This window comes from Corvus hawaiiensis, chromosome 30 (genome assembly GCF_020740725.1).
Source record: "Corvus hawaiiensis isolate bCorHaw1 chromosome 30, bCorHaw1.pri.cur, whole genome shotgun sequence".
In the NCBI taxonomy this organism is placed as follows: domain Eukaryota; kingdom Metazoa; phylum Chordata; class Aves; order Passeriformes; family Corvidae; genus Corvus; species Corvus hawaiiensis.
Window position 1 is genome coordinate 3,455,373 of NC_063242.1, and position 22,892 is coordinate 3,478,264.

Genomic DNA, 22,892 nt, shown 5'->3' on the forward strand with positions numbered 1-22,892 from the left:
AAACAGACTAGATTTTTTTTATTTTTTATTTTGCATTCAGGTAGTTTTCTGTCAAGTTTGAACTGAATATTCTAGCTTGTTTGATAGTCCTGGTGTGTATAAGGAAGAATTATAATGTCTTTACTTTCTGACCAACCATCTGAAGATCTGCAGTGTGCCTTCTAAGGTCAACTGCTGTTTGTCAGCACTTGAACTCATTAACATTTGAGTACATGAGCAGCAGCTCTAGTGTTTTTCAAAGCATTTAAATTGAATTAAGCACTTAAGTACAATGTTTAGTTTGTGTCTCAGTTGAGATTGTGTGAATTACATCTTTGTTATGAAATATGACCACAGGTTACATCATGTACAAAAATGCAGAGGCTTCTGTTTTGGGTATTTTTGATCTTTAAATGTGCTTGAAGTGTGATCCTGATCTAGCCTGGTAAAATATTTTGCTACTTCTTGGGCATGCCTTCATCTATTTGGGCATTCCTATGTAGGCTCAGTCAATGAAACAAAGCTCAAAGGTAGGCATTTGCAGAACTCTGGTCTAAGTGGCTTTACTTTTTACTGTTCATTTCAATGAGAGTGGGAGTCTCTCTCTAGATGAGGCTCCTGGGCAAAATTTCATAACCGTGTTATTTTAGAAACTCAAGAATTTATAAAGTGATCATCTCTAAAGAGTCTCATCCAAACCCCATTGAAATTAATGGCAGTAATGCACTGATTCCAGCGGCCCTTGGACCGTGTCCTAGAAGTTAAGGGTACTTCATAGTTTATGGCTTCAGATCAATAACCATGATACAATAATTCTTTTTTTTCCATCCTTGTGATTGTAGCTTTAGTTGGTTGAAAAAGCAAAGAAATATTTTGCAAAATAATGAAAGAAAAAACTCTACGTATGCTAGAAATTGCTCAAGCTGCACATAAATCAGGAAAGATGATTTCAGCTTAAGTACCCTGACACACATCTGTTGGAGGAAAAAACCAGAATAACCCTAAAATAAAGGAATTGATCATTCTAGTAGACACTATTATCAATTTCAACAGTAATTGATTTGCATCAGGCAAAAACTGACCATATAGTAGCTGGAGGAATAGGCATCTTGGAAGAAGGCAAGGGAAGTTAATGGAAGTTGGATATCTGTGCTTCTACATCTGGACATCTTCCCTCAAATATGCACTGGATTTTCTGATTTCTTGTAGGAGCAGTGCTGCAAGTGGTGTACAGACAGTATGAATTTGTTTTGAATCTAAACATGGGTAGCCAAGAAACATGTAAAGACAAGAAGTTTTTGAAGATCAATGTGAGTCTTGACAAGCTAAAAAAAAAATCTTCCTGAAGTAAAAGGGTAAATTATCACAAAGAGGAAAGAATTTTTGTACTGGGGGGGTGAGATTATTTAATTTTCTCTAACTACAACAAATACCTTGTGGTAATCATGATATAATCTCATCTTTGTGTAATAATACACTCTAATACCTTTAAACAGCGGGTTGGCACAGAGGAGTGAGCTCTGGAAAATTCACAGGACTCCACAAAATCTGAAGGAAAACATGAGCTTATTGACATTTGATACATATTTGCCTTTTTCTATTCTTTAAGTAGAAAGTGCCTTTCCTAATTTATCTGACAAGAAATTACAGTATAGGCATAGTATGTGTAGACTTTATTTTCTTCTTCTTTTTTACTAAAAAAGTGCATGTGTTTTCAGTAAAACTCTCAAAGCTTAAGAAAGGCTGTGCACCCGTCTGAGTCATTCTTACCAGCTATTCTAACTTTTAAGGGACCCTGAGCCCCCAAATAAAGACGCCTCTTCCAGAAAGTCCAGTCATGAGTGCTGTCAACAAAATCCACTCATGTCTTGTTCCTGCAAGTGGAAATAAGAGAACTATTCACTTTTGCTAAGTATGGGGAACACATTATGGAAACAGGAGGGCAGGTTTGTGTCAGTGGTACAGAATAAGGTGTCTGTCCACTGGAGTTCAGTGCTCAATAACACATGGTGGTCCTCAGAGAGGGACAAAGAGCTACTAGTTGCTGTCTGAAAAACTCCACCATAACTGTAACAGGACTGAGCAAGGGCACCCCCCACCCCCGAAAGAAGTGCATGTGATGTGTTGGTTTGGCCCTCTGTCTCAGGAGGCATAGATCCAAGTCCCTCTAACAGTGCCTGGAATTGCAAGAGGAAGTATGGTGTACCAAAGTCAAGTAGGGTCTCTGGGGGTGAGCCCTGTCATGCTTGTGAGTGCTCTGAGCACTAAATTGTCTGGAGCCTTATTTTGATTTCAGGAGTGCTCGCAGTGGGACAGGTAAGGTGGTGTTGTGGTCATCTGAGGGTAACAGCTGAATACACAGGAGATGTGAGGGTCTGAAAGAGAGTCAGGCTTACAGCAGACAGAGGTGGTAGACTTTTGTTCTTGTATCGTCAGGTGAGCATGTGTCTGGCATATGTTGAGGTGGCTGGATAATTTCTTACCTTCAAATATTACCGAGTTCTTTCGCTGTCTGATATTTGCAGAGAGTGAGGCATTAAAATGCACTACGCTACGTGTATGGTGACGATGGCTGTCTGCTCTGCTGGTGACACTCTGCTTGGAAGGGACGTACTTCTTTAAATAGTCAGTGTCTCCTCTGACTTTTGCGTAACATGACTCCGTTTACGACATTACCTCCTTTTGCTTTAGAGTTTTGTAAACTTGGAGGGAATAATCTAAAAGTTAAGTGTTTATGTTAATTCTATGCTGGCTTCTCCGCTGATGTTAAGATGTGGGTGGGGAGAGGAGAGAAATCATGTATTCACTGCACCCACTCCTCTGGGTGCGGATCCCAGACCTGCAGAATGTATATCCTCTAAATATCTCTGCAAAGAGACTAAAGCCAATTTCTGGCATATGTCTTGCAATTTCTTGTATAACTTATCCTATGCATACTGCAAAACACAGTTATAGAATCTTTTGATTCAAATGCCAAACACACTCCATCAGCATGGAAAAACCATTTTTTTTTAATAAATCTCGGAAGAAGTACCCATTTGCATTTGAAGAAAGAGGGGAAGGCCCTATCCTCTGATGTGGTTATCAAACAGAGTTAATTACTCAAGTTTGTGGAAAAGATGGGGTGTAATATCCTGGTGATAACTGTGAAGAAAATATTTGCAAGAGGAAAATGGAGAGGAAGGAGCTAGATGAGAGAGATTTAATGATGGCATGCACAAAGAAAGTTGTTGATTCACTATTTCTATTGTTTTAATTAAATACATGTAACTGTTTGGAATGACATCATAAATAGCACTGAATATCAAGGCTACAAAACACCATCTTGCATTAATAATCTGAGTATGATGATACATGTGCATCTCAAGCTTTGTTCTCTGCTTTCAATTTCATTGCTTTATGGATGTTCCCATGACATAAGGCAGAAGAACAATGCCTTTGAGCAAACTGCAGAACCTGGAAACCAAACAGGTCTTTCATGAAAACTCAAGTGGAGACCTTTGTTATTACAGGAAAGGAGATACTTTTCCTTAGGAAGGGTTGAACCATTGCATGCAGAAGTCTGGCTCAAGGAGTCAAGTGGTAGAAATTAACAGAGGAAAACCCCCCATGATTCATTTCGGCTCAGGTAATTTTTGGAGTAGCTGGGGTTAGCAAAGATGTGTACTGAGATCAGTGAGCACAGTTATGACTCAGTCCTGTGGAGATGTCTGTTAATACATAGCAGCCCCAGATATCCCAGGAAGCCTGTTTCAGACTCTGGGATTCCAAACTGAGATGGTACAGTGCAAATACATCTCATTTTTTCAAATTTATTTTTATGCTAGGAATCTTGGAACTAAATCAGTGACAGAGCCTCAAACTTTTCAGGAGCCAGATGCACTGTTCTCTGATTTGTGGGTCTAGCTGAGCTAGAAATGAGATTTGCAGTACTTTTGTGGTTCTTGGGCTCCAGCATTAATGGACCAGTAGCCTGACTCCTGAAGCAACCTCATTCAGCTACACCATTGCTCTGACTCAAAGAAGGCAGTGTCCCTAAGAGCAGGTGGAATATGTTTTCAGTCACCCTGTGTCTCCCCTTGCCATGCCACTGACACTTAAGGGATGCCTTCTTTGCTAAGCAGGGATTTCTCTACTTGCAAATGCTTTTGCTGTGGGTAAGATCTGCTGGATTTGGGGATTGCTTGATACTGCCTGCTGAAATGGGACATACTGGGTGGCAAACACCTTTTTTTATTTCTTTTTTACCCTCTTGTGATGGAATAGCCATGTAATCTCATTGCTAAGTCAGTGATTGATGCCCAATTTCTGTGCCATTAATTTTTCATTATCGTCAGCCTTTATTTCTGACAATTTTATCCATAGTATTTTTCAAACAAGTTTTATCAAATGTGAAGAAGAAAGCTAACAAATTAAAGACAGATATCCACCTTCTGTCTGAAAACTGTACTCACAAAGAATGAAGAATATGGGGGCTAATTCATCAGGGTTGTCCAAGCTGTTGTTACTGAGGCTTCTGAGAGATGAAGGCCCAGATAACAGACTAGCTGCTGTAAAGTGAACATCACAAGTTTGAGCAATAGGATTAGAAAACTTAGGTTTCCTACTATGGCCATGGTGCTTACCTTAAATAATTAATGAGTTCTAAGATCAGAGGACCATTAGGATTATCCACATCTTACAATACAGACCATGTGTTTCACCTGGGATTTCTGCCCTCTCTGCTGCAAACTAGAATATGTACTTCAGTAAACCACTTGTCTTAATGTTCCCCCTTATCCCTAGACAACTTTTCTCTGTGATTTGCTTGAAACCCCTTTAAAGGTCCATTGCTATTTCCAGCTTAAATGCTACTGACCCTGCAGCTGCTGATGCCATGAGAGAAGCAGCTCCCATTTTTTTACATACACTGCTCTCTCTGCCATACCTTCCCAGCTCCAGGCTTGGGACATCACCAGCAAGAGAGGGGGATCAAGGCTTTCTGACTTTTATGGCTGTCTAGGGGATCCTTCCCTTGTATGAGGAACTCTGATGGATTTGATCCTGATGGAATCAAAGACTTCTTTGCTTTGGCAGATTGTCACAGACTTCATGTGGAAACCTTGTATGCTTGCTTCTTTGCAAGCTGGGTCTGCCAGACTCATGTGCTCTGTTGCTGAGTAGATGGTTCTGCAGAACCTTTTTTGAATTCTTGGCTGAACTGATTTTCTTCTTTACACCTACCTTTTTTTTGACCTATTTTGCCACAATCCCCATCAGAGGAACTTATACTCTCTGTCTAAGTTATTTCCAGAATCTCATTTATTTGATTTATTAAATAATCACCACCACATATCTCTAAAAGAACCTACTCTTTGAATCTTTTATGTCATTAAAGTAGTTATGTATTCTAATTTGCCATTTACCTTGGGTAGGCCTCAGTTTCTGCTGCAGCTTCGTTGAACTACAGAATTATGTGAAGAATCATGTGCACAATAGGTGTCTAAGTAACCATTTTACGTCCAAAACCTCCAGAGACAAAGAGTAAGAGGCCCCTTTTGGGATGCTAATTAACTTCCTTTCCACTGTTTACTGCTCCTGTTTTCACAGGGAATTAAGTGTTTTTCTAGCAAGGAATAAATCTCTTTCTTTACTATTTTTACTCTATATGAAGGGGCAGTTTTTGACACACTAACACTTAGTGTGGTACAAAATACAACACATAACATTTTTCAAGCATTGTCATTCAGATACACCTTCGTGAGTATCTTATCAGCAACATGTAGGTATATTTTAGTATACACATGACATAAAAATATTAAGCTCTGTGTTTTTGTGGGGTCTTCCATATAATTTTAAAGTTCTGTAAAAGCACCTTCGGTTTTGCTTTCCATTCTCCCCTGTGAATTTGGCAAGCCCGAAGTATTAATAATTTACAGGAGGTTGACCAAGAGAGAAAGCCAGCTTTCTCTTTTTTTTTCCCCATTCACTTTCTCTCTTTCTAAACATTACAAGCAGGACCAAATTCCATGTTGTTGCTGAGAGTCTAATCTGGAGGGATGTGCTAGTGGCAGCAAGACTGTGCAATGTAGCAAAATAAATTAAGTTGCAATAGTTGCCTGTATATAAAGTGACAAAAAAAGTTTTGCATCTTTAAACTTTGCCAAGCTCCCCTCTTCTCCTCATTTTTTGCTGTCAAGCATGCTAATAATATCAGCTACACATCATTTTTTCTTTTTTTTTTTTTTTAAGAGTTTCTAGTTAGGTCCCTGAACTAAAGATTTGCTTTCCAAAAGCATGGAGTGATTTCCATTTTCTGTCAACAACAGTGGGAATTGCTGAATGCTCAGCACTTTAGAAAGGCAGCCCACCTATGAAAATGCAACGTGCTTCTATGAGGAGGAGACCTAGAATTGCCACTTTTAATTAAGAACAAAGGCACTCATCATTACTTGCTTTAAATTTTCAAATTGCCTGGTGGAATAAAATGCTGATTTCACTCAGCCTTTGGGACAGAGATCTTTTCAGGATCCATGGCAGTATTAAATATCTTTTAAAATTAGATTATTACATCTCAAGGATCTTGTAGTTGAGAAATACGCAAGGTACGGATATTTTTAAAAACCAATCAATTAAAAAATAGTAAATTTTTTAATTAACACATATTTGGAAGTGGTGTGTTTGACCTTGGCAAAAATAACAGTTTGTATGAAGTAAACAAGAGGAGTGGCATGGTGGGAGTACTGTGTCCCTAGGGCCTTATTACCCAAGGCAGGTCTATATGGCTGGCACAATTATGTCATGGGTGGGTATCAGGAGGTGTTATCTCAATGTCAGCAGAAGCCCTTACTGTAGTTACAGCAGCAAACATCTTTTTTAACAGATTGAGCAAAAGTTATTTCATGAAAAGGGGATAGTTTACTGAAGGGTAGAAAGTGTGTTTTCCTTAACCACTCAAAAGTTTGGTATTATTAGAAATAATTTTTTCATCCACTATAGAGCAAGTTACCAATTAAGCCACCTCTGAACATTAAACTTGATAGACTGAATTGCTGCTTTTGTGTTGTTTTTTTTTTTTTCTCAGCTTTTTATGTGTTCTTGTGTCTTTCTTTTCAATCTTTCGCAGTTTGTCATCTTCATTCTCAAAGTGTTGCCACTAGAATTTGATCTATTACTTCAGGAATAATCTCACCATTGCTGTATATACTTGTAATTTTATCTCTTTTCTTCAAGCCTCCTGTTCAGAATGGAGGAAATTAATTTGATCTTTGTGCTGCACTGCTAGGAAAGAGGAAAAGGAGGCAGAGAGGAGATTTTCAGGCTACACATGAGGAGTGAGACACTAGGGTTTGAGGCAAAAATAAATTCTCATTTTCTTTCTCAAAATGAATCTCTCTAACTACAAGCAAATTTAGTCAGACTTGGTAGTGGTGCCTTTGGTCTTAAAATCAAGTCAAACATGGTTAGAAGGGAAAAAGGGATTTTACCTTGGTATTTATTTTAAGGATCCTTAGGTGCACTACATCCAGGTCGAATGCACCTCAATGCCCACCACAATGCACACCACAGTGCACACCCCCAAAAGATCTGGTATAACATTATAGGTCTTACTAATTAGCATATCTATCAAAGATTCCCCAATGAGAGGCTCGAGTGAGCCCCCCTCCCCAAGGAGCCTTCCCCTGGATGGTTCTATCTTGGTTTACAGAATGTGTTCTGGAGAGGACCTTGGGGTCTGGGGCACACTGATCCCTGACTACAAAGCTTCTAAAATGTTTAGTTCTTAGCTTGACAAACAAGTCCAAGAATGTAGGCAAAAGCACTAAGGGTACAGAAGTTGTAAAGAGGTATAAAAGGGATTTAAAAGAAAAGGCAAAAATTCATCATGACATCAGTAGGACAGGTGGACATAGATTGCCTGGTCACTTGGATGGTGTTATGGGACGTAAATAATTTTAGCTGAATAGCAGCTGCTTAAAAAGCTGGGACACGTTACAGCAGATAGTAGTGTCTTGATAGTGAAGCTGCTCTTGGCAATAGGTAGAGACTTGGTGTCAATGTCACAAGAGGAGTTGCCATCCACAGTAAATGTATTGGTTTCCAATACATTACCAAGGTTTCCTAGGATGTGAGAGTGCTCTGTACTCTAATTACACTGAGCAATTAAGCAACAAGAGCAGAGGCACATGGGACGAGAAAGGGTGAATGATAACCTGCTTTGAAAAAACTAACATGTGAAGCTGGGATTAGAACATCCTATAAATGTTAATGGGTGTTACTCAAGGGGGAGGAAGCTGTGTGTGGGAGGCGTGAGGTGACATATAGCTTAAATATATAGCCAGCCTTTAACACAGTTAATACAGTCTATAATCAACCTCTTACATGAACTAATAACTGTTTAAGTGATTTACAGTTCAGAAATACTGATCAGGGGATTGAGAACTGAATTTAAAATGCTATAAAACCAGAGGATAATGTGGCAAGGCGGACAACACCGAAAAGATCTCTCCTTTGGAAAGTATTGGCTATGGACGACACATTTATGCCAGGTGTTTGGGGTTTTTTCTATTTTTAATTTCTCAGGACTGTGCTTCTACGAGGGACCACAATTACCTCCTACAGTTTCCCTCATTCAGAGAGGAATTATTACTCAGTTTGTGTGGAACTCACAAAGGAGATGCCAACAGTGAGTCATCTGGTCACCAGCTCTGTCCTAAGGCTTTCAGCTAAATCTTGCAAAAGCTACCTTAATGTACTGAACAACAGTACCTTTGATAAAGCTCCCCAAAACAGTGTGGAAGTGTTTAAAGTCAAATGGCCTTCTGACACTGAAAACAAATTTCAAAGTTAGTTCTATTTCAAATGCTTCACATTTGAGAAATGGATGTAAGATGCAGTGAGTTGATCTATCATCTTAAAATTTCATCATTGTTATGTTTTAGTAGTAAATTTTGAGGGTATTGGGCAAACTCACTTGAAAGACTACCTTCAAATGTGTGACAGGGGCTTAGTAATATGCTTTTGTACGTATTAAGACTCAGCAGATGCTATCCTGAAAACGAAGCTGATACCTGTATGATCAACCACGAGCATGGCAAATATGGCTATTTTATTCATCAAAATGAAAACACACAGGCTTTTTTTGATGCAAGTTTTACAGGATTAATTAGCAATAAAAATACTATATAAGAAACAATTGTCTGGTTAGTTAAATGTTTCTGTCAGAAAGCAGATTTTCAGGACACAAGCAACCGGAGGCTGCTCCTGTTCATAATCTTGTTTGCTCCTTTGCCAGGCATGGGTTAAATGCAGCAATGCTGAGGGCACACAGAAGTAGCACCAGAAGAGGACTGGTCTAGTTTGAAGCTGATCATGTATAGAATAAGGGGATGCTCCCTTAAATGTGTGTCCATCCATATGGTGCTGAAACTGATTTCATAGCCTCTGATAGGCCATTGCCCTCTCATGAATTTAAAGACACTGGCTGAGCAACAGGGGTTCAGTGAGGTGTGGTGGCAGATCTGTGTCTTTTTGAACGCTGAAGGGGATATTGGATAGTCAAACCACATTTTTTCTGTTATCTACCTGTAAGCCAAAGCTATGACTCAATGGAGCCCCATGTACCCACTTAGCTGGTAGGAAGATTTAGGCATAGGAGGAGCAGCAGTTCAGAGCACCTCAGCTGCTCAGGTTTGGCAGCATGAATGCCTGCTTTCCTCTCCTCTCCATTAGTGTAGTCAATGCTGAAATAATGCTGGTAAGGAAGGCTGGCCCAAGGACTATTCACCAACAAAATCCTGTTTAAGCCTCTAAGAAAGGTATTAAATGGGATTTAAGCAACATCTTGGCCTATACTGGCCCTCTGCTCAGGGAAGAATTTAATCTCAAGTTTAAAAAAAAAATTAAAAATATGTTTTCAGTAATCACATTATAGAATCATAAGACTTAGGAATGGAAAATACCTATTAAGTCATTGTGTTAAATTGTTGCTATGCAGACTGTGCTATGAGAGTGTGCTTCCTACTCAGTATTGTGCCCGGACAATGTGTTAAATTTCTCAGTCTAGGAAATGTCCATAATAAATTTTGACCTTCCTGCATTTGATTTGTCCATAGCCTTGCACAGGAAGAAAACCAGTATCTCCTTCCCCACACGAAGGGCTCCACGCATCCTTGCTGCTTTCTGACTATGGGCAATGGTGATGAAGGAAAGCAAGGGCTATGCAAGGTTTTTTCACTACCCTAAGCAAGGGTATTTCTTTTTCACTCTGTGTTTGTGTATAAGAATGCATTGGGCTCTTTTCTTGTCTATCCAGTTGCACAGGTATCTTGGCAGAAGGGTCACTGTAGACAGATAGTGATGAATTGAGTGTATCTCCTGCTTGGAGCTGTTTGCTGGGCTCAAGGTAGACATTATTTGCTTATTTATTCATTATTATTTTGCTCTTTTTACTTTTATTTTTCTATTTACTTCCATGCCCTCATGTCATGCAACATATAGATTGTAATTATAAATTAGAATGTTTATAACTAGAATTTATTTGGAGATTTTCTGTAAAAACTTCTTAGTTACATGTCAGTTTCAGAATAATTTGTTGACCTGGAACACCATGTTTTTAAAATTAAAATTAGACAAGCCACTCTTACCTTCTGCAGCAAACTAGTAGTTTCTTTTTTTTTAAATGTCAGCCATTCACAAAATAAATTGCCAAGCTCTGAACATATAATTTCAAATTTGATTTATACCAAATTAACCTTCTGCTTATGAGCCCTTCCATTTTTTTTCCTTTCAGATTATTGAGTCATGAAAACCTTTGAGGTTTCAGGTTTCCATCCCAGCTTGGCACAGGGAATTCTTTTGAAACCTTGAGTTTCCACAAGATGGTGAAGCACTTTGCTATTCAGTTGCATATATAACGAGACTTGCTGAAAATAAGAGTTTTTTTCTACTCAAAGAAGCAAGCATCTCCCAGATGTCCTTCCTTTCCTTGCCCCTGGGCTTGGCCCCTGTGTTTCCTTCCCTTGCCTATGACAGCATTCCAGTAGGTGTGGGAGGCTTCCTGTGGATGAGGAGAGCTTGAATGGAGGAAAGGGGTCACCCACACGGCTGCCTCGAGAACAGTGGCATTGCTGCTGTGAAAGGGGCAGGGAAGGAGGTGCTTGTCTGAGGGGTGAGGCAGGCTGCAAGTCCTGGGGAGCAGAGGTGCAGGTTCTTCTCTGGTGTGGTGATCCTATGTATAATCCCTTCTCACCCTCGTGAGTTTTGATTAGCAGCAGGGAAGATTTTCTCCAGCATTACTATTTTCTCTGCATTTCTGCATGTACAGCATCCGTTCAATTTCGTAGCCTGGCATATGACTTGGAAAACTGCAAATAGTGTGCTGAAATTACTTAGCTAGCTACAACAGTATGTGAAATGCCTGTCAAAAGCTATGTGACTGTACATGGGAGGAGCAGACTTGAATGATGAATTTTCTCACAACTACCACTGATTTTAAGGAAAGCATGGGGTTTCTGACAACAAGCAGAACCAGGAAAAGGATGTACAGCTTTAGGCTGATGCAGCTTTTGCACTAGAAGTATATAAGATATTATCGATATGCAAAAACTTCATATTCTCTGTTTGATGTGTATGAAGCCAATAGAAAATATGTTTGTGCAAGATAAAACAAGCTGAAGCAATCTTCTGACCCAATGGCATACAGGTTGCTGTACGCAACTCAAATGACTTCAGTATGCAACCACTTTGATCAACCCCTAGAATATCTATTTTCAAAGGAATCATATGAGTTTGTGTATTGATTTGTCACCTGTGGTTGAATATTTCTCCTACAGAATGTTTAAAATGACACATGTTTAAAATTAGACTTGGCAGGGCAATTTGCCTAGAGATTATTCTTGTGAAGTATTGATTCACAGCATTGCTGTGAGCTGGATTACTGTCCAAACTGGAAAAGCCAGTCGTTGAGAGGTCTTTATCCTTTAATAACAGTTAGCTGCTTTCTTAGAGGGACAGCCGACTGAAGCAAAGGAAAGCCGCAAAATGTCGGGCAACCAGGGAATCTAAGGCCTTCTCTTCAGGGATGTGGACTGCTGGCGAAGAGAAAGAAAAAGAAGAAAAGCACCAAAAAAGATGGTTTTCTGGAGCTGGAAACTAGACACACTGATGCTGTTTGTGTTACTAATAATTAGGTGCTCTGAGGAACTGAATCGGACGCGCCTCTCTCTTCTCGGGCTTTTACCCACCAGCTGCCTGATCGATCAGAAAAACCTAACGGCAGATGTGTTGCCCGCGGTCCATTTAGCCTTGAAACATTTATACAAGCATAAATGGATGTTGAAGAACTATGAACTCCAGATATCATTCCATGATACACAGGTAAATGGACATAGGTGTAGAGTTGTGCATTGTTTGAGCCCCCTCTGTGAGCACAATTCAGAATGCTTGTGACTGAATCCCTTCCCAGCAAACCCTGCTCTGCTGAAGTACAGCGAATGTGGCTATCCAGAAAAGTTTGGGCTCTTGGGTGGATGCCTGACTGTGATGTGATTCTTGCAGTGCAATTGTGTCCTACTGGTGCTAGAAGCAGGAATAACGAGTGTTTGGGGGGTTTGCAAGCACCTATGGCTCTTGAAGAGTGTCTGAGGTTCCCAGAAAGTGATCCCCAAATCCATGGCTGGAAGAGTCACTCTGTTCTTCTGCACTGTCTTCTGCATCTTGCTCTTCCAGCTTTCCACAGTAACAGCTTTATAGATCGCTGCCTTTCTCTTCCTGCTTCTGCATGAGCAGGAGAGAAGCCTGTGCTGTGCTGTCAGAGCAGGGTGGTGGTGCCAGTTTAAGGAAAAATTAAAGGCTGATATGAGAGGTGAGGGTATATAAAGAATATTGATAAAATGGGGATATAAAGAGTATAGTGATTATATCTGTTTTTGTAATTGTTTCAAAGTTGAGAGAGGCTTCTTTTAGAATTGAGATATCTCTTCACCTTCCATACAGAAATTAAGGAAATCTGTTTCTAAAACAGGTCTTTTAGTCTGGCCAAAATAATTGCAACAAAATTAAGAGGAGGAGCTCATATATCAGGGCGATCTGGGACTGTAAACATATTCTTAAGGAGATTGTCACTGATACGAGTTTCTGTTTCCTGAATCAGAGGCATGTGGTGGGGCAGATGCCCTCAGACTCATACACACTTACAGGCTCCCTATGGTGCTTAATATTTTGAAGTTGCAAAGTAGTGTGTCTCAACATATTTGCTTATCTATAAGTCTTTAAACATGGAATGTACTGTTATGATGAAGTTATTAAAATTTGACATTATTGCACCTATAACAGTTGTGCTGTATTATATAATGGGAAGAAGGTATGATACATCTTCCTTCGAAACTCTAGAATATTAGCCAAGGGAGAAATTAGAATGTAATTTTAATCGTGTATTTGGTTCATAAGCACTTATGTATAATTTTTGAAGTGCTTAACATGTAACAAACATGATCCCATATGCTATAAAATTACTCGAGGATTGCTTCCATGTTTAATAATGGAACACAAATGTATCAACTGCATGTACTCATTAAGAAAATATCTGTCTTGTAAATTACTTTTAATACAATTATTTATTGTTTTATTTATTTGTCCGTATGTTCCTATAGATATGCAGTCCTGAAAAATGTGTATTTCTTAGTTTCTCATGTACAAAGAGTAACATTTCAGTTACATTTCAGCTTAAATAAGTGGAAAGTGTGGATGTGAGTTTAAGTGGACAGCAATTAAAACCTACTGGTATTTGCTCAGATTCAGTGTTTCGTTTGGGCTGTGGGCAGTTTTGTGGAGGTGGAGGTTTATTTGCTAATTGTGTTTACGTAGTTTCCAGTTCTAGGAGCAACTCCAAAATATTTTTCCCCACATAAATATTCAGTGGATTTGAATTGCAGAACTTCAGCTCTGTCGCACTGACCTCTCAATTTGAATTGAAATATTGAAGTAATCTATAATTATCTTTTTGAAATAACCTCTGGAAAAAGACATGTCATGGTGACTTGTAAGAGATTAACAAAATGAGGATCCCTATGATTTCTGATTTTTCTTCCTGGTTCTGAGAGTAGAGTACACACTCTTGAGTTTTAAGTATTGATTACAGACAAGCTACAGAGCTCCTTGTATTTAATTGTTTCTTAGGGACAGTATGGATGCAGGAGAGCTGATTTTTTTAATGTTGTGAGCCTAGATTTGCCATATGTGACCTTATACAACCTTTGAATTAGCTTCCTTTGAAGTAGAAAATATGGATACTTGTCTCTTTGGACGCAAGATCTGTCATGAGGGGGACAGATAATTGACTTTTTGGCATAGTTCACTAGGAAGAGAGAAAAGTTACATCGAAAAGTACTTGTGTTGCTTCTGCTGAAATAAAAAAATGGAAAGAAATCATGGGTCCCAATACATGATGATGCACAGGGCTTGAAAACAGTGTTGTAGTTGCATTCATGAGCAAAGGGAGCAGAGCTGTGCTCTGCCATGAGCCCCTGAAGTTTTGAACCCACATTCTCTGCTGCCCATGTGGGAGCACTGCCCTTTCACAAGGTAGGATGTTTTGTGCAGGGTGTTCAGTCTTTGTCTTTGCTACTGTTTTATTTCAACTAATTAAGCTGCCACTACTCCAGAATGTGAGTGGTAACTGTGAGTCAGGGGGAGCACGCTTGCAAGAGCTGTCTGAGTTCTTCGTATTAAATGAAGCTACTTCATCTGGAGCCTTTGGTAAACTTTCTTCAGCATACTTTATTAACCTGGTGGCTTTGGCACTGAGCTGAGAATGGAATGCTTTCTTTGACTGATGTCTCTCAGATCTCCCATGATTAAACGTGCATTTCCTAATTACTTTGTTGTCAATTCCTTTTAAGTGGGACTCCCTTGAAAACTTATGATGTAGCACTTTCACGTTAAAAAAATGCTTAAATATTCACTAAGAATGAAAAGCAAGCAAATGAAAGTGATCTTGTAGTTCGGTAAATGGCTGCTTATCCATCAAACGGTACATCGATGTCTGCAATGTTTATTTATTTATACCAGAAGGACAGTGTTAACAGGACTGATGTATCTCTCTATTCCAGCCACCCCAAGCAGTGGAAGCTTGGGGAGGTGTGTTTCCCTGCCTCTAACTGAGGGAGGCCTGAACCTGGTTTGTGTAGAGAGCTCAAATCCTTGAAATGTTGGACAAAGGATGTGGAAAGGCAGAAAAGCTGCCTTCTGCAGATTTGTGAATCCAGCCATGGAGCAGCTTTTTTGTGCAGTAGGGGAAATTATGCCCTTGAGATTTTCACCCATGGGGGTGGGCAGCCAGGTATAATTGAGCTGTCTGGGTATCACTTTATTTCTGTCTTTCACCGTATGGCTGACATCTGGAGTCTCTCCTTCTACGCTGTCCTCAGGGTGATCAGGCTGGTGGATTCTTACAGGCTTAAGCAAACCTAAAAATAGTTTTACTGTTGTGTAAAGAACAATTATGTTGGTTCTTCAAAGTTATTTTTCTTTTCTTACCTAGTTTTTTGAGTTAGTATCCAATTAAAAGGATGTGAAGCCCGGGCTTTATTAGCAATGGCATTAACAAGGAAGGTTTGCGTTCTGTAATTAGGGCATGGCCTGAGCAAACGAATAGACTTTACCACTGGGATTTTCTGAGTAGTGCTGATTTGCACTCAGATTGCTAGTTGACACTTGGCTGAGTCTATCCTAATGTGTATCATTTTTGACAGGAATGCTACAACATGTGCCAGTCTAACTTAAAAGCTGCTTGTCTTTTCTTTGTTAGTAAACTGATTCTTTTGTAATGGAATGACATAGTAACATGATAGCTGTGTGTCAGCTCATTTAAAGGCATGTTTTTCCATTCTTATTAAAAAAAATGCAAAAAGTAAAACCCCAAGCCCCCTAAAACCCAGCAGTGGAACAGTCACAGAAAGTGACATTGGTAAGCAAATTATTTCTAAACTGAAAATTTCAAGGCATGCTGGTTTTCTTATCCTACCTAAATAAGAAAAAAAATCTGCTTCAGGCTTAAGATGCAATAAACTGAATCATTACAGTGGTTTTAGATTGTAAGTGTACATTAATTACTTAAAAGTGAAGACATTTTGCAATGACATTAGGTTACATCGCCAGTATTATTCCATAAACAAGACAAAATAACTACTGGTTTTTGTGTGTGCAACTCGTTGCATACAATGTGTAACTTCACCTTGTACATTCCTGCATTCTGGGATGCTTTATGAATCAGTTTGCCAAGACAGGCATGACAAAAGCATCCCGTTTTGTAGACTTGACAGTTTGAAAACGTCTGTAAATTGGTGTCCTAGGAAGTTATTAAAAGACCATGTACTTGTGTGCTGATTTGAGACAAATTTGGAGGAAAATATCCTCTCATAGAAGGCAGGTTACAACCACCCCTGCCCCACCAGGTTTGGGAAAAAAAAATTTGCCTCAGAGGAAAGTGAAATAGATAAAAAACCTATTTATTTAACAAACACACAGGAAAAGGATAATAATGCTAAATAATAAAACCTCTCACTGTGGAGAGAAAACCTGGGAATATTTCAGAGTCCTTCCGTAGGTGTGGTCTCTCTCCTCCTCCTTGGAGCTGGGTCAGTGTAGGCCCACCTCCAGGGCCTTGGTGGAAAATTCTCCCATTGTGTTCTGATGTTGAAACAGTCCAGAAGAGAAGAAGGGAAAAACCCGAAGTCCCAGGAAAACAAAGTTCAACTCTCCATCTCCCTCTGGAGAAAAGGAGCCGAAAGCTGGCTGATAAGCAAGAAGGGTGCTTCCTCTGCTCTTGCTACCGTAGAAACATGCAGAGAGGGATAGCAGTGATCTTGGAGCACAAAACTGCTTTTGAAAAGCTCGCTCAATTTTTTTCTCTTCCCCCCTCTTGGACTCAGTTTAAAGGCACAGAAATTCATTTCTGGGCATAGAGAGGCGATAGGGGATACACACCATAAAGTCACCCCAAGACAACATGGTAAGCCAGCTCTTGACATCTAAAATTCACATGAACAAGGTACTCTATTTTGCCTCTCAGGGAATGCAGTTTCTCAGTACAGTATTGTAGGCATGAAAATTGTGAACAATAAAATACTTGTCGAAATGCTAATTTTAGCTTTCCTAAACTGTCATATCACTACCCCTATTATTGGAACCCTCTAACTGAAAACAGGAAGAAAAGTGTTTTGTTGCCTATGTTTTTCAACCCAAAAAAGTCTTAATTATGATTCCTGGTGATATCGCTTTGTTTTCCAAATCATATACTTAAAAAAAAATGATTATAAGCTTGGCTAAATTCCTTATAAACAGTTCTTTTGAACTGTCATGAAAGGTATCCAGTTTCAGTTTTATTTTAATGTTTCACTTTCCAGTGCAGCAGGGGTTCAGAGTTGTACAAAGGGTGCACAGTCACCTTATGTTAACCCTGTCTAAATGTTATTTGAGCTATTTCTCATATAGCAGAAAGGAATGTAGCTTTTCTTAACTTTTGGCCCCAAAAGACTCAGTCTTTATCCGCTGATGCAATTCTATCTTCTTAGTGTCACCTTTCATTTATTTCAGGCCTTTGAAACTGCTGTGTTTAATGCACCTTACCCATACGAGTGCTGCACATGCAGACATCTGGTGTGAGAAAAATTATTTGGGCCTGGCATTTTTGTTTTCCTGCTACTGCTTCTGAGCTGTAAGGAATTTGAGCAGAGGAGTTAGTTGATGAATCCAATGAGGGCTGACAGTGCAGGAGAGGGGTTTGGCGCTGTGAAGCTGGGGATGTTCCCAGGCATGTCCAGGGCAGAAGGGCTCCAGGCTTCAGCTAACCTGGGTTTGGAAATGTGGGCTGGGGATATCTCGCTTCAGCTAGTGTGCCAGGGTTCTTGTTCCATCAAGGAGTAGGCCCTTCTATGTGGAAAAATTCATCTAACCTATTTTAGGTGACTATTTTTAAGATAAAAAGAATTGTATACTAGAGAAAGCCTATTTTTTTTGTGAAGTATAAAGGGAGCCTCAGCTGAGTAGTGTAGATGCAGATGTCTCCTATGTGGAGGTCTGTATTACATCAGCTAGAGACTACCCTGGTGTCTGGGGGAATTTTAATGTAAACCCCTGTAGTAACAATGCATTTCCATCACCTCTGATCCTCCATGGGTTTCAGCAGATGGTCCAGAGAGCTCACTTCCCACCACCCGCACTTCATCTTTATTGGTTACAAAATATTCTTCTTTGGTCTCTCATGTCTAGCCAGAAAAGCCTGGAAACCAGGTCAGCAGTGCCCTGTGGTGTGTTGGGACGCAGGGTGGTGGCAGCACAGTGGCCAGGAGTGCAGACCAGGAAGCTCTTCCGTGCTGACCCTGTGGACATCCAGGCTGTCCCTCACCTGAGCTGAGGCTGGGCTTCTGCTGCTGTGTGCTGTGGGGCTGTGCCTGGGGAGGGCCTCACCAATTAAAGCTTTTTCATAGGTGAAATGTTAGATGCTGGGAAACATGTCCTGCACTCTGGTCTTGCTTTTAGCTCCTGTATAAAGAGAAAATTGTGAGGAGAACTATTCATGTGGAGCACAATTTCTTTCAAAATCACAAGCATTGTGAAACCACATTACTATCACCACACCTTAATTTCAAAAATCAAGGAAGGATAGTTTAGATAGTCTTGACATAATTTTTGAAATTGCATGCAGTTGTATATTCCTTTCAAAATTAGTTTCAATTGTGAAGGCAGTGTTTTTCTCTATATTCCACATTAAAATGAAAATAAAAGAATCAAAATTTGAATTATTGTTTTTATTAAGATTAAACATTCACATCAATGAAAAATTAATTCTTTTCAGAATTCTCTTTCATGGAGAAATCCAATGTTCAGGATTTTCTGCTCCTAATAACATGAAAACCACTTGCAAAACTTCACAGATCACTTGATCCTGTTCTGCACCTCCTGCTCATATCTCCTCATGAATGTTTTCCTTCTGTGAAATTCTACACGTACATGTTTTGTGATCTTTGTTGTGAAAGTTTCATAAAATGCCTCTTTTTGAATTTGAAAATAAAAAGGGAGGTCCATCAGAACCAACAAATTCTGGAAACGTTAATGCATTTAAGTATGCTTTGTTTAGGGTAAATTCAAGGTTTTAAGATGTATTATTTTTGAATGGATCCAAATGTCTGGTGAATACTGTTGCTTTTGGAGCAATTTGCTTGATTTTGATTTGCCATGTGGGCAGGCAGTCTCTAAAGAAATACCACCAGTGACATCTCTACTCTGCTGTCATTCTCAGACACATCTTGCAATTTCCTTAGCTTTCACTGTAAAGCAGTGATAAAACAATGCAGGGGCCTCGTGAAGGCAAAGAATTAAAAAGGCCACAAAGCCTGTTGTTAAGTTCTGGATCACTTGTAGCTAGGCTAAAGTGTAGCAGCCTCACAAACTGCTCCGAGAATGGTGACCTGCTGGACAACTGGTACAGAAGTAAACCAGGGTTTGTTTCAAAGTAGGAGGTGGCAAGACCACTTGATTGATTTGAGTAGTTCCACTGAAGGATTAGACATTTCAGCTTTGCATCACAATTAAACTTTGTCAATTTTTTTTGCATAGGCAATCTTTTAAACTAAAAGTGTCTTTTACTTTCAGGTACTATCTATTCACTTTTCTGATACCAACTGATCTCATACCAGTAGAAACATTTTCTTGCTCGATGGAGATGCATGGTAAATATTTGAAACATAGAGAAGTAATCTGGAAATTTTTTTTAAAAAAGGAGTATAGCACTGTTCTCTGAGGGTGTTCACACCCTAATTTTCTAGTTATTCTCCAAACGTTCCATGTTCATCATAGTCAAAGTACTCAGTCCTGCTGCCCATTTCCTCCATTTGCAGCTCTTATCCTCACTTTCCACGGATGGGGTCTTTTTCCTCTCAGTTAGCATATGCTCTGTCTTGGCTCACATCACTGCTGCTCCAGAGCTCCTTTCTCCTGCCATGACCACTGACTCCGGGTGCTCTGTGATTTCTCATCTGCCCACAGTAAGGAGAGAGGCAGGGATCCAAGAGAAAGGAGTCATCAACAGGAGGACGGTGAAATGTTGTGAAGAGGAAGTAGGCGTTTCACAGGGTTTTAAAATGAGAAGGATCAGGAAAAATGTCACCCCAATGTCTTATGAGCAACTTCCAAGCACAGGAATCCTTCAGGAGTGCATGGCTTAGTACCAGCTAAACCACAAGAAATTTAGAGACACAAATAGGATCAGAGTGCTGTATTTAAAGAAATGAGGTTTAAAGCTGTAGTGAGGGATGTTAACTCCAGAGGTATTTAGCAACAGGAAGAAGAGAGAAATTAATTTTTTTCACATTTTTGTTAGGAATTGGCTTCTTGTTGCTGAGTGGATCCAGTATTGCTATGGTACTTTACCAAGTGTAATTCATAGATTTCAGGCTGGAATGGAAGATTTTCTGAAAACTATGTTAAATGCATCATTTAAGGAAAATCATGAGGTTTTTGTGATTATTTTCTCAGCTTTGTGATTAAATTACCTCCAAATAAATTTTTGTTTATTTTTATTATGAAGGCAGGGGCACTGAATTGCAATTACTATTTTGTTCCAAATGATGTCCCAATTCTGAAAAAAAACCCTAATAGAAATAAGAATTCCTTCATACATAAGAAAACTCACATGAAGATCTAACAGACAGCTGGAATTGGTTTATAATATTTACGTGATACCTATTAAGTTATTTGTTTAGGTAATTGTATAACAATGGGAAAAATACTCTTGATCCAATTCTCTTTTACACAAAGGACTGTTCTACTGAAATTGACAAGGTAAAGATGCTTTAAAAAGATCTGATCTTTAAGTCTACATAGACAGAAACCACAGCCACAGCCAAAATAATTGACTTCAGTGTAAGTTTCTATCCCCAAAATCTGAAAGCCAGTATCAATAAAGTAATACATATAACTTGTGGGATGGGTAGAAATGCAATGGGAAGGTATAAAAGTCAGAGAGTTGTTTCTCTTAACTTTGGTGTGCTGGTAGCTGCAATCAAAGTGGTGCTATAATACAGATATGCTTTAAAGCCAAGTGTCATGCCAAGTTTTATCGCTGGGACTAAGATCCAGTTTTTAAGAAGTGATACAAAGAACTTTCAATATGGTAAATCATGGGAGGAACTGGTAGACATACCAGAAAGCCTCCCCTTTGTAGCGTGACCTACACACCAAACAGCAGAGAAAACCAGATGACTGAAATGCAAAAGAAAACATGTTGGCCTTGAAAGGGATACTCGCATGTAGGTATTGGTACATCAGCCATGTTTTTAACCTTGGCAGTGAGCGTCATGGTGGTAGAAGTCTTAGGAGATGCTTATAACAAGAGTTTCTAGTTCTTCTTGCCTAGTTTTTGTTGTTACTGTTGGCTGTCCTAACTGGGTCAAAAACCTAGCAGTAGATTAATTCACAAAATATGGTAATCTTGACTTCATTAGCCTTTCATGGACCAGTTACTCTATCCATCAAGAGATTCCTACAGCAGGTTCACCAGTCTCCCTCAGAACTGTAATTTATCTTTTTGAAAGATGTGCAATTTTTATTCAGAGTTATCCAAGGGTGAAGAGAATTTACCGCATTTTTTTGCAAAGCTGTACCAATAGGCAATCTCACATGTTATTTCCGATTAAACTTTGCTGATTTTGTATTTCAGTTGTAATGTATAATGGTTTCTGTTAGATTTACGATCACACTGTGATCTCTGTATATTGATTGTGGATCATGTTCATCTCACCACTTTCTATTGGCTGTGATAAACAGAGAAAATGCTTTTATTTTCTTGCTGCAAGGCAGAATTTTCGGGAGTTACACCATTCATCAAATTAGCTTTCTGGAGAGAGGAGAACAGAGGAATATCACCATTCTCCATTCCCCAACTTGACTCCTACTTTAACCTCACATTCTAGAAGCATGGTTCCCATAGCAATTTGCTCTGCTGTTCCTACTGACTTGCAGAGGTCCAAAGAAAAAATGGGACACATATCTGATACAGGAAGAGCCCTATTTATTTAAAAATTGCATATGAAGGTAAAAGTGTCTCTAGAAATTTTGCCGTGTCCTTGAGTTGTCAGCACACACTTATTCTTCCTTCTTGGTGTAATGCTGAGATACAGGCTGTATCATAAAATATTGTACCCATAAAACATAAGAAGTTTAGACCATAATCGTCTCAATCTGAATATTCTTGATAGACAGAATCACAGCATGACCTTTTCTGCTTAAACGAAGTCTGAAACCCATTCCTTTGATAACAAAAACTCAGCATGAGAAATGGAGGCTATTTTAAGATTTTACAGTGTTTCACATATCATTGGAAGACTCTTGCTCTTTATTTACAGAACATTGCATATATAAATACACATTTCTCTCAATAGAAACTATGTGACAGACGTTTTGTTCTTGGACTTTGTTTACGTAGAAAGCTTGTATGTGTAAATATGTGTAGCTATGTAGTACTAAGGGAAAAGGTGTGGGATTTTGGCTAGTTATGAATGCAAAATCCAAATGATTGTTTTCTTGCTTTGTGTTTCAGCTGTCCTGTATGAGAGCTCTTTTGCTTTATACACATTTTCTTTCAATCTCTGCAAGAAAACTGCTAATAAAATTAGGTAATTTGAAATGATGATATTCATGGAATCATAGAATTGTTTGGGTTGGAAGAGACCTTAAAGATCATCTAGGTCTCACCTCCCTGCCATGGGCAGGGACACTTTCCAATAGATTCAGATCTCCATCCAACCTGGTCTCGAACAATTCCAGGGGTGGGGCATCCACAACCTCTCTAGCAACCCATTCCAGTGCCTCACCACCCTTATAGTAAAGAATTTCTTCGTACTATCTGATCTAAATCTACCCTCCTTTGGCTTAAG

General features: G+C 39.3%; 1 protein-coding gene across 2 annotated transcripts in view; it reads left to right on the forward strand.

Annotated features, from left to right (window-relative positions):
- GABBR2 (gamma-aminobutyric acid type B receptor subunit 2) overlaps positions 1-22,892 on the forward strand; it is a 470,824-nt gene that overhangs the window by 3,092 nt on the left and 444,840 nt on the right. Inside the window, exon 1 of one of the 2 annotated variants that reach the window (XM_048289221.1) lies at positions 11,970-12,336. The exons of the other annotated variant lie outside the window; for it this stretch is intronic. Coding sequence (XP_048145178.1) covers positions 12,091-12,336 — 246 coding nt within the window. The 5' untranslated portion in view covers positions 11,970-12,090. Of the gene's footprint in view, positions 1-11,969; positions 12,337-22,892 lie in introns of those variants that run through there. 2 annotated transcript variants of the gene reach the window in all.